The following is a 13,243-nucleotide window of genomic DNA, read 5'->3' on the forward strand; positions in this document are numbered from 1 at the left end:
ACCAACAAATGCAAACTCAAAAGCAAAGAAAAGGATGATGAAAGCCTTAAAAATCAAGCAAAGGCTTAACAAAAAGCAAAATGAAAAGGACTTGATGAAAGCCTTCAGTAAAACAACTTGATATATATGAATTGAAGTTGATTGATCAATCAACATTGAGCAATTGAATATCAAATTCAACTTAGAGAGATGCAAAACTAGGTTGAAAAAGTTTCATGCTGTTATCTGCATTTTGTGGTGACAAAATGCAGGACAACGGGGTGAATTATTATTATTATTCATCTAAATATGCTGAGGTTGCTATTTTTGTTGGTATTTTTTGTTGTTCACCTTACTATCATAGTTCATTGGAACTGGAACAAAAAGTTTAAAACATGGGAACAAGAACCAATGGCCTTACATGTCAGAATTTTAAGTTATGGTAGAAAATGTCATTTTCAGAGCCAAAAGCAATTAATAAATTAGGTTATAATGGCACTTTATTATAATTTGATGTTGTATGTGGGAAGCTTCCTAAGTGAAGTTCATTTGGGAAACTTTGTGCCATTTGGAGATTATAAATGTGAGCCCATTTGATGAGCAAAGCATCCTATTAATTATTTACTTTTGTTGCCTGCGAAGAGTTTCTATGTTTGCGGATTTCTTTTCCCTTGCTGAAGTATGAAGGGTTTTGAATTAAGAAGTGCCTGGTACTTCACAGCTTAGGTATTGTGAATTAGTTCTTAGAATTGTTTGAATTAAATTATAATATTTCGCGACTGTTATTATTGTACTTGGGAATTTCAGTATGGCTGGAGAACTTGTGATTTAGAACGCAATTATTGTCTACTATTTGGTGTGGTTATAAGAGGAATGTACTGTGGTTGTCATCTCTATATTTGGTAGTGATTTCAGACTTTGTGGAAGGCTGCAATCAATTATTGGAGGGCAGCAATCAGGTTTTAGAGCACCTGTGATTATTCTGAGAGGTGGTTGGGTATCACTGGAGGTTGTTGTTCCTTTCCTAAGACAGCATTAGGCATCAATATAGGCTTGGAACCAACAATTAGAGACCTGCAATCATTAATTAGTTTCTTGCGAACACAATTTAGGGACTGTGTTTCATGTCAAGAGCTCAAATTTACTGTTGCAATTAGTGTTGAAGAATGTTGGAGTAATCATAGGTTCCGCACTATGTAGTTATAAATGTCCATTGAATTCTTATAAATAACATTGCAATAGCATTTTGATTTCAAAACTGGTTGTGTAATAACCCTGCCTAGCTATAGCTCTAACAAATACTAATATTTCTAACTTTTAACATTATGTCAAAACATTTAGCATACAATGCCAATACTACTGAAAAGAACTCTAAAGCTAACTAAATCACATTCCCCAAGATAATGCAATTTTTGAACAACATTGATGATGAACAAACTTAATTCAATGGCAATGATAGATTTGCATTTGATTTAATATGCCATGTAACTTAAAAAAATTGAACTACTCCATATTCATCTCTCAATTCAATTTACATCAGCATTGAATCAAATTACATCTCTGAATTTCACACACTTTCTTCCAAGCAACAGTAATAACAGAAATGGAAGATGCAAACCTTTAGAAATTGATCCACAATATCTCAGTTGCAAGATCAATAATCAAGTCTAAACTCCAAACCCTTAGCTACATGCTTCAACAAGCATATAATAATCAAGATTATTCTCCTTAGCTACAACAAATACAGCAAGAGATATGCAAAATGAGCAGAAAATTGCAAGCCAACCTTCAACTAATTCTCAGATTTCGAATCGACAATACTTCAGTTGTAGATCCAGTGGAACAACTCAAAATTCAGACCCTTATTCTTCAGCAAGGTCACAAAAATCAGAACTCAGAAAAAGCCACAAAGGCATCAAAAGCAAATAAAATATCCAAGCATATTTTTCTCAACAAGTGGGCTTGTATTAATAACTTCCAAATTCCCTTTTGTTGTCAAAATATAACTTCACTCAAGAAGCTTCACCACACAACATTAATTAGAAGCTTCCTTTAAATTCTCTCACTTGACTTGGCTTAACTAATTAATAAATGACACTTTCCAATGATAACTCAACTTCTCAACTTAAGTGAAATTATAAAGTTAAATTATAACTTTATAATAAGCTATTTAATAATTAATACTAATTTGACCACTAAAAATATAATAACTCCCAAAATACTCATCATTTAAATATGTCGTCTGAAATAGGAGTCATACTTATTATTTCTCCATGTGACTAAATGCACTTTTCAAAAATAGAAAGGGTCTATCTCAATCAACATCTAACTTACCACAGATAGTAAGTACACAAAACTCAGCTCAAATGAAGTCCAATTTGAGCCAAATGAAGATCAACCGGTAGCTTATCGAATTGTGGAGAAGACAAGACCCTCCCAAGCGAACTCGCTACCATAGAAGACCCTCTATTCACAATAATTAGCCTATGCGGATCTCAATAATAGAAAAATCTGTCAAATTCTAATGTCTTCAAAAATGGGGATATTACAGGTTGATTAGTGAATTGTTAAAATTTAGCATTGTCTTTTCTTTACCATTATTTATATTCAAAAATTAAAAATAGGGAATGTCCCATTAACAATATAGCTCAAAGGGAGTTTGCATAGAGTGGGAATGTTTGCCAAGTGTTTAAAAAAATTGTCAAACTATTAATTCAGTAAAAGAAATTGGTGTTATAAAGTTATAGCCCGCAAAGAGTTATTACAGTTGTATCAGAGCTTGCTTGCAAAGTGTTTGATGAAATGTCAAACAATTGAATTATAAAAGAATTTGGTGTTTGATGAAGTTATAACCAGTTGGGATTATTACAAATATTGTCTTTTTATCCATAGATAATTTTTATAGTGTGTCAAGTTTCAAGCTAAAATACGTTGTTTCCCTAAGTGAAATACTTGTTTCTATTATGGAAGTAATTGGTAAATACTTGCTTGATATTAACAAAGACCGAAAGATCAATTTATACAAAAGAATGAGACGATGTTTCCTTAGGAAACGATCATAAAGAATAGAAACATTATATTCTAAAGAAAGCAAAAAATGAAAGCAAACTAAAGCTTATTAGATATTTACAATAGATAATCATTAACTAATAATAGACAATTATCTATTATTTTAATACCCTCCCTTAATGGTTAATCTATCTAACACACCAAGCTGTCCTCTGAATTTGATTAACTTATCAGGACCAAGAGACTTGGTGAGAATGTCTACAGTCTGATCTGTGGTAGGAACATACTTCAAATCTAGTCTTGTCTTCAACCAGCTATCGTACGTAATGACCATGAATATCCACATGCTTGGTTTGTTCATGGAAGACTAGATTTCATGCTAACTTGCTAACTTGTCATCTGCATATTCCCAAGCATCCAACGAAGTCAAACAGTTTCACATCTTGCCTTAATGGTCCCTCTATATTCGGCCTTTGTAGAAGAGAGAGAAACTGCCTGCTACTTCTTACTAGTCCATGTGACTGCACCAAATCCCAAACTAAACACATATCTAGATGTTGAATTTTTATCATCAACAGAGCCTGCCCAATCTAAATCTGTGAACCCACTGAGTTTAGGATTAGAAGTTCGAGAGTACAGAAGTCCATAATCTGAAGTGCCCTTCACATAATGAAACACACGCTTTGCTACCATCCAATGATTAGCTTTAGGAGCTGTCATAAAGTGCGAAATATAGCTGACCGCAAAGCTGATATCAGGCCTAGTAGCAAGGAGGTAGATGAGGTTGCCTACTAGTTACCTGTATGTATATCATCAATGGAAGGAGAATCAGACTTTGCTGATAACTTGAGACCTTTCTCCATAGGTGTAGATGCAGGTTTGCAATCTTGCATACGAAATTCGTCTAACAGGGCCTTGGCATATTTGGACTCAGAGATGAATATACTAGAAGATTGTTGCCAAACTTCAACACCTAGGCAATAATGCATGAACCCAAGGTCAGTCATATCAAAAGACTAGCATAAATTCTATTTAATTCCTTGAATCAAAGATGCCGAACTGCCAATGATGATCAGATCATCCACATAGATAACCAGAAGGATGATGTCAGTGTCAGTAGTCTTGATGTACAGATTTGAGTTTGAAGAACTACTCTTCAAGCTTTGATCACTGAGGTACTTATCAATCTTGATGTACCATGCTCGAGGGGCCTGATTCAAGCCATAGAGAGCTTTTACCAATCTTAGAACCTAATGGTCTTTACCAGCAACCTTGAAACCAAGAGGCTACATCATGTAGATCTCTTCATGGAGATCACCATTCAGGAAAGCACTCTTGACATCCATCTGATGGACCTTCCAGCCAAACTGTGCTGCCATGGCTAGGACTAATCTAATGGTTCTCATCTTTGCGGTAGGAGCAAAAGTCTCCTTATAATCAATGCCCTAATGCTGAGAAAAACTCTTCACCACTAGATGAGATTTGTACTTATCCAAAGTACCATTCGATTTGTATTTGATTTTGTAGACCCATTTGCAGCCAATGGGTTTCTTCCTTGGTGGAAGATCAAAAAAGACACAGGTGTTATTCTTCAGCAAGCTCTGGTGTTCAAATGTCATGGCCTGTTCCCACTCTGGAATTCTTTTAGCCTCGAAATATGTTTGAGGTTCAAACGCATTGTGAATGTTGGCCATGAGAACAAAGTTAACAGAATCTATAGTTTTGCTCTTTTTCTGAGCAATTCTCCCATCAATGAGCTCATCATCATGAAGATCAGCAGGTGTCCTAGCCCACCACTTAGGCTGGATAGGAGAATGACCAACATTAGTACTGAAGATGCTTGATCAGCAGGATCCTCATCAGAAGAATTTGGATCAAACTCAAGTGAAGCATATACAAAAAGAGGTGATCCTACAGGAGTAGCCGGAGGTGTCTGTACAGGTATCACTGGAATAACTCGAGATGTATGAGCTACTGGAGCCCTCCCATCAGGTGGACCTAATGGAAACCGAACTCCCAAATCATGAGCCATCATAGGCTGGTCTACTGGATCAGGAACAGGAGAAACAGGCATGAAAGGTCCTTGTTGCTCATCAAAGACTACATCACGATTGTAGATGAGATGAGATGTCTCAACATCGATCATGCAGTAGGCTTTGTGAAGACTGCTATATCCAACAAGCATGAGTTTTTGACTCTTGGCATCCAACTTGGTGCATGACGCATTAGGGATCCAAACAAAAGCAAGGGAGCCAAAAACCTTCAGGTGACTGATTCTGGGCTTGCGACCTGACTAGGCCTCTTCTGGAGTTTTGCCTTTGACCACCATTGTGGGTGACCGGTTCAATAGATAAATTGCAGTGTTAACAGCTTCTGCCCAGAATTGCTTCGGAACATGTCTATGTTCAAGCATGGAACAAGCCATCTCGGTGATTGTCCTATTCCGATGTTCAACTACACTGTTCTGTTGTGGCATGTGGGGTGTGATTAATTGGCATTTGATGCCATGTGTATCCAAGAAGCTAGAAAAAGCATTAGAAGAAAATTCCCCCCCATTGTCAGATCTAAGAGTAATAATAGATTTCCTAGACTCTTTTTCAACTAAGGGTTTAAACTTCTAAAATATAGGAAATGCATCTAATTTCTTTTTAAGGAAATACACCCACATTTTTCTACTGAAATCATCAACAAACAACAGAAAACACCTAGATCCAAGAACAGAAGGAGTGGTCATAGGGCCACAGATATCGACATGAACAAGCTGAAGTACCTAAGAAGCTCGCCAAGAATCACCACTGGTGAAAGGTTGGTGATGTTGCTTCCCAGCCTGGCATGCATCACAAACTCCAAGCTGTTGAGTCTGAATCTCTGGCAATCCAAGAACAAGCTCATCCTGAGCAAGCTGAGAGAGATAATGCACATTTAAGTGCCCATATCATTGATGACAAAGTGTGCTGATAGAAGACTGCCGAGCAGCCATAGCTAAGTCCTGAGAATCACTAGAATCAGTAAGTCTAAAAAGACCATGATCCTCAAGACCCACTACAACAGTAAACGTAGTCGCCTGATCAGTGATCGTGCACTGATGTGAACTGAAGGTGACTGCTAAGTGTGGAGAATGTCCCAGCAACTGACTAACTGAGAGTAGATTTAGTTCCATTCCTAGAACGTAGTACACATCAAGGAATATGAGATTCCTCCCAACACACTGAATCTGAATGTTGCCTTTACCGACAACTGTGTACTCTTCTCCGCCACAAAAAATAATAGTCTGAATAAGGCTGGTAGTGAGTAAACCAGTCTCTACGGTGAGTGAAATGACGAGAGGCACTTGAATCAATGTTACAGGTAGATGACTTCACATGATCTGTAGGTCTTTTAGCTATGAACGCATAAAGGGCAGATTCCACCTGCTCAGTGTGCTCTGCACTGTTCACTTTGGGTTGCAAACCTGACTGCTTAGACTATGTAGCTAAGCGTTTCTGACATTGAAACTTCATGTGTCCAAACTTGTGGTAGTAATTGCATTGAATGTTCTTTCTAGAACCATCTGATGCTGGAGCAGAAGACTTCTACTAAAACTTGCCCTTATCCTTCTGAAAGGATTTTGCAACAAAGGCTTGCTCTGTGGAGGTGGAACTAAAGTTGGTATCGAACTGTTGTTTCCACCGATCTTGCTAAAGCAGCAGGGTGCAAAGATCAGTGAACTTCAAATCAACACCAGAAGATGTGATGTTGAGAGTCTCGATAAAATGCTCATAGGATTTTGGTAAACTCTGAAGAGTGATAACCACAATATCCTCTTCCTCCATCTTGCAACCGATGGCAAGTAACTGATCACGGATTTCCTGAATCCGATTTAGGTGTGCCTGGAGCGAGGTGCGCTCATGCATGACAATAGAAAACAAAGTGTTTTTCAGAAAGAAAGCTCTGCTTTTCTCAAAAGTCTCATGAAGACCTTTGAGATGTGTCCAAATCTCGGCAACTGTCTTGCCTGATGAAATCTGAGAAAGCTAATCATCAGCCATGGATAATTTGAGAAGCATCACTGCCTCTCGATTATTCAAATCCCATGTATCTTGATCAAGACTTGGAGAAGTCGGATGCTTCGTAACACCCAGAACAAGTTGATCGGTGTTCCAATATTCAAAAATTGCGATAATTCGTTGCTTCCAGGTGACATAATTGCGACCATTGAATTTGGAGGTATGCTCAAGCATAATATTTGTCAAAGATGCCATGGCACATTTTTCAATGTAAAACTATGAAAATCTGTGAAGGCACATTCTTTGAGGCAAAAAATGGAAGGCCTGGAAGAATCAAAGAGTGACCCAAAAGAAATCTCAAAAAACCTAGAAGGAATATGTTCTCATTTTTTGGATCAATTGGCTCAAAAATCGAGGCATCCAGAAAAAATAGATGACAACCTAGTTGAGCTCTCAAAAAACCCACCAAGAATCTACAATCAAAAAAAATTTGCGACCCCAAAAATTAGGGTTTCAGGCAAAAAATCAGTCGATGGCCATGGAAGTCGAATCTGCAAAAAAAATGGCAATTTCGTTGATAAAATGGTCGATTTTGCAGTGGCAAGTGTTTGTTGGGAAAAAACACAGAGCCTTCAAACAAGAACGACTGTATTGAACCTCCAAAAAGAGGCGGATATTGTAGCTTCAGGTGGTTGTAAAACATATAGAGCCGTCTAAAAAATGGCAACCAAAAATGCAGACCTTTTTTTCCGCAATTTTGCAAACGAATCCGGCCTAGAAATAAGTCGATTCTAGTCACAAATCCGACGGCCAAAGAAAAAACGTGATTGCAAAAAATTGTGCAGTAGAAACATACATTTTGTTGAAGTCGCGGTTAGGGTAGTCTGGTCCGATTTCTCCAATCTGCAATTTTTGATTTTTCCAGAAAAAATCCACGATTTTAAAAAAACTCAGACAAAAACCCTAGTTTGAAAATCTTAGGGTTTTGAGATTAGGAAGCAAGAATCACAGAATAATTTCGAAAATTGACTCTAATAATTTCGAAAAAGAAATTATAATTTTCGAAAAAATTAAGAAATATGCTCTGATACCATATTATGGAAGTAATTGGTAAATACTTGCTTGATATTAACAAAGACCGAAAGGGCAATTTATACAAAAGAATGAGACGATGTTTCCTTAGGAAATGATTGTAAAGAATAGAAACATTCTATTCTAGAGAAAACAAAAAATGAAAGCAAACTAAAGCTTATTAGATATTTACAATAGATAACCATTAACTAATAATAGACGATTTATCTATTATTGTAATAGTTTCACATCTGGTGTAGTTTTCTTTATCCTAACATCTTAATATTTTCTTTTGTGTTTTTACAAGATTACAAAACAAGGATTTTGAAACCATTTGTCACAGTAGAGGAAATAAAGTCGTTGAAATAATTTACTAAATTTGGAAGTCGAAAGCGCAGTTGGTGAGAGGAACAAACCCTCAACTACGACGGCATAGCGGAGTAGGTTTTGAGATGGAGATCTAGAATTTTTTTTTTAATCTTATCTATAATCACAAAATAAAAGAAATTGCATAGTTGTTGGGGTTCTTTATTTGGAGCATTATATTCAAATTTCCCTCTTCAGGTGTGCCTATATTTATAGTGGACCTTAGCGAGTTGTAGGGCCAAAGGACAGCTGAACCAAGCACACGACCTACTAAATACTTAAGGAAATAAATATAGGTGCACCTAAAGTAGGAAATTTGAATATAATGCTCCAAATAAAGAATCCCAAGAAGTATGCAATTTCTTTTATTTTATGATTGTAGAAATGACTGAAAACAAATTCTGCAAGAAAAAGTTGAATTATTTAATCAAACTCTTAAAGTAGTTTATGGTATGAAACTGAAACCTAATTATAACATTCTCCTCTTAAAAAAAAATTTGATAAACAAATACAAATAATAATAACAATATATAATCATAATAAAATTTTAATATTTTAATATAAGGTAATAATAATGCAAATATTATATATAATTGTATATTTGATACAAATATAATATAAATATTGTAAATGATCATATTTTTAATATTATCATAATGTGAAAATATAAATAAATAGATTTATTACAATAAAATAGGAATATAATATACATAATTTAATTATTAACAAGATAATATTATTGATGAAAAGACATGACTTTGGAGAATAAAACGATATATCTATATATATAATATTAGCATTGAGAAATACGGAAAAATATGGAGGAAATATATAAAACCAGTTTGCAGAGACTCTAAATAGAGAAATTTAAATTAATAAATTAATGTCCTAACAGGGGAATTATAGTGTTCCATCTTTCTCTCGATATATAACTGATTACATTAGTTTTGTCTAGGCCAGATGTAGGTTTTGTTTTTGGTTAAGGATTTCTTTTGCTTTTGCAGAAGAAACGTTTTCTGGTTTTTTCTGATGAGATTGTTATGAGGGGTGATGCCTCTATGCTGAAAGATTACTTCTTGCTTTTGAAGTTTGCTAGTTTTTTTATGTTTTCTAATATATACATATTTTGGAGTTTTTTCCAAAAATATGAAATATAATAATGCATGAAATTAAAATGCCATCACAACTAACACACCAACTTTATTCACTATATGAAAGTTTGCAAATATTTACGATGCTAAAATAACAAATGATGCATACATTTAATTCTCAGAATTTTCAAGGAACCTAGCATGGTAGGATGTTGACGTTGGTTTCTTGCAGCAACAAGATCTTGTCCCAACATTGACGTGGGTGTTCACAATGAATTATGGGTGCCAAATTATGTCTATTTCGCTTTCTCAGACTTAAACATAGTAGTACATTAAATGCAACTCGTATGAGTTCCCGACACTGGCTCAACAAATTCAAATGCCACCAAATGTGGTAGTCTTATAAACATCAAACGTTGCCATTGCATGCTGAAATATAATCAGACATGTTAGCTATCCATACACAAATAGATAGCAGCAATATTAAACCAAACTCTTGCACAAATTCCCCCTTCCAAACCCTTGACTGATTAGCAATATAGCAATCAGATTCAAGCACAATTCATTGGCATAGCAATCAGCAATTCAAAGTGCAACTCCACCAAATGAATTCACCATTCTCTCAATAGGAAAATGCTCAAACCCTTGAATACCTCATGGTGTTGTTATCTCTAAAAGTTGCACCCGGATTGAGTTCTAAAACCCAGTTGTTAAGTACCAAAATTTGCACCCCGTGTTGAACTGAATGAGTTCAGTAATTCTGGTATAACATGGGAATCACTTCTACGTGGGACATGCAAATGAAGTGAGACCTCCAGGTTCTAGGCCGGTTCCTATTCTATTATCACTTGATACTCTTCAAGAACAATCTATAAAAGGATTTTGGGGAAAAAGGAAGAAAAAATATGCAATTAACAGCCTTCTAAACGAAAGAAATTTAACGAAACTTATGCTAACAGGTGATGCACCAGAAAAAATTGATACAAAATACATGAACAACTTCACTTTGGAATATTTTCTCCATGACTTAAACACTTCTACTTTGTAAAGGTTTGCATAAATATTTCACAATGAGGTTTTTAAAAGAAAAGCTAAGGAAACAATATTATCTCACTTAACAATCCTAAGAAATGACACACAATGTAACCTGCAAACAGACTTACACTCCTGCAATTCGGTAAGGGTCGAGATAGAGACAAAGTAGTCCTAAAAATCACAAATTTATCTTATCAATCAAACTTTTTACACAAAATTGTAGAGAAAAGAAAAGGCTTGTAATTAATCTGAAGAAACTTACTCCAAAATGCTCCAATTCATATATTTGTTCAGAAAGTAGAGTTACAAAAGACACAAAAATATCTTAAGGACACCAGAAAATATGTCACAATATCCCTTTCTGCATATTTAGAACCCCAAACAATAAGAGTCCAAGGGCTTAACTACAAACCCCTTGGGGTCGAATTCATGTAGAAGGCCTTCAAAATAGAAGTCATAATCACCAGAAATGATTACTAACTACCTCATAACTTCACTAAGTCATTATGAAACCCATGACTCACACCTAACCACCCATGAAATGCTCCAACTAATCATAAAGACCCTCAAAATGCTTGGTCAAAGACTAAATCTGACCCAAATTGATTCCTATATTCATTCCTTAAAATCCCAATCAACCATAACACTAAGTCTTCCTTTAATACTTGAATAACTTCCAAGACTAAGTATTATAGCACATGTCAAATCCATTACTACCCAAGGAAATATTCTAACCTCCCTTTATTTGCATTTAAGAATAACAACAATACAAAATGATTTATAACACATCATTTAGTATTGTGTTTTACAAAGTGGACTCATGCAAATAAAAACGTCCAAATAACACCTAATTTGAAATATTTTCTTAAAGCTCCCACCATGACACACTTAGAAAAGAAATAAAGAAAATAACCCCATAAAATACAATAGACTTTAAATTTTATGCAAAATATTTGAAGGCAAAATGTATTTTCTCACACCACAACCCTAAAACCTATTCATTTTGCATGTTACATTTTCTAGAGAGCTAGACTAGGGTTTGGGTACACAGTTTTCTTCAATTTTTACTTTCATGTTGAGATCTGGAGTAACCTAGTGTTTGGGCTGCCACTGTACAAGCCGTGACTGGAATAGCTGAAACTTGGAGCCGCCATGGTTTATTTCCTCCTTTTCTTGGCTTGGAAGTCTAAATTCAAATGGCAATATGGGTTTCTTTGCATCCAATGCATGGCTGTGTGTTGTTTGCTTGCACTGATGATGACTGTTGTCTTTTCCTTGGTTAACAGTAAAGGAAAATTCCTTACAGCATAGAGCTTCAGCTGCTCATAAGGTATTTTTGAAAACCATCATTTGAACATGTATTGTTTTCATCTGTTGCTCATTTGAAAGCTGAATCTGCGGTTTTACGTGAAGAAGATACTTGATTATCTAAGTCTTTTTCTAGTTAAAAGTCCACCTTTTTCTTGCTTCTCTTTATGTTGTGCGAGCTTCATCTGGGTTGTCATACTCCATTCTTTCAAAAACCTAAGTTGGGTTTCTCATGTGCTTCCTTACCCTGCTATTTGGAGATTATGGCTGCTTATATGCTGTTGTAACTGCTCATTACTGGTTTTGAAGTGAGCATCTTCTAGTGATTTTGGGCACGTTTTATTTCTCTGTCTTTTGAAAGACTTGTCCAAGGTTAAAATAGGTGGTTTACAAATCTTCTTGTACCTTCCACAACACTTTTATAATTGTATTCTTTATAAAAAATGTCATTGCTAAGTCTTTTTGTTTTAGAACTTTCTGTACAAGAGCTTTAATGGTTCCTTGGCCATTTGTAGCCAACTTTGTGGGGCTCCTACTCTTCCAGCACTTATAAAATGTGATGCTTTCTGATCACTGTTATCTAGATTTGGACCGTAAAATTTGTAACAAGTAGCAACCTTTGAAATAGCCTTGTGGTATACAAACACCTCATTCGTTTCACTGCCACAAGCTATGTTCTCACTGTTGATAGTAAGCCCAATAAAATTCTTCTCATTCGTATATCCCTTGTATGTACGCACATGGCAATTTTCCTTTAGATCCCACAATCGCAATGTACTATCTATTGATGCAGAAGCAAGTACATTTGCTAATATGAACTTGATATATGAAATTTCTTTCCTATGACCTCTAAAAACATGCAATGGTTCACTGATTTTTCTTAAGTCATAATAATGAATGCTACGATTTGCTGAAACAGCCACAATATAATTGCTTGAACTTGGATTACACTGTACACAACAGATGTTTGCTTTCATAACTATGTTGAGAACATTTATATCTTGCCTTGTGCACCATATCTTAACCTTTTCCTTTGTGTGTTGGAGCTTAGTATTCTAATTTTCTCTCTTCTATTGTAGATGAAATTTCACAATCATTTGCACTATATAGTAATCTATTTTGAATCTAGTCCTTCCTCATTCCTGCTTAGTATAAAAGAACACCAATTTGATGCTTCTTTTACTGATTTAAAAATTATATATACTGGAACTGGCCTTATTATAGAAGGTTTCAAGTTAAGAATAACATGTCCCTTTAATATCACGTATTTTTGCTTGCAATCTGTTAGATAACTATTCTAATATGCATGTCGGGCTAATACCCAAAGGGAGCCTTGGTCAGGGGCACGTACACATTAGAATAGTTAACTTCCAGATTGCAAGATCAAGTAAATTAGCA

At 35.4% G+C, this 13,243-nt stretch overlaps 1 protein-coding gene across 1 annotated transcript in view; it reads right to left on the bottom strand.

Annotated features, from left to right (window-relative positions):
* The window catches only part of LOC149545889 (uncharacterized), a 37,798-nt gene extending 24,976 nt beyond the window's left edge, over positions 1 to 12,822 (bottom strand). Inside the window, exon 1 of the mRNA XM_089793853.1 lies at positions 12,382 to 12,822. Within this exon, the coding sequence (XP_089649979.1) occupies positions 12,382 to 12,822 (441 nt within the window). The remainder of the gene's footprint in view (positions 1 to 12,381) is intronic.
* Positions 12,823 to 13,243: the final 421 nt, after the last annotated feature.

This window comes from Cupressus sempervirens, chromosome 7 (genome assembly GCF_028749045.1).
Source record: "Cupressus sempervirens isolate cs-2001-9-10 chromosome 7, ASM2874904v1, whole genome shotgun sequence".
Lineage (NCBI taxonomy): Eukaryota > Viridiplantae > Streptophyta > Pinopsida > Cupressales > Cupressaceae > Cupressus > Cupressus sempervirens.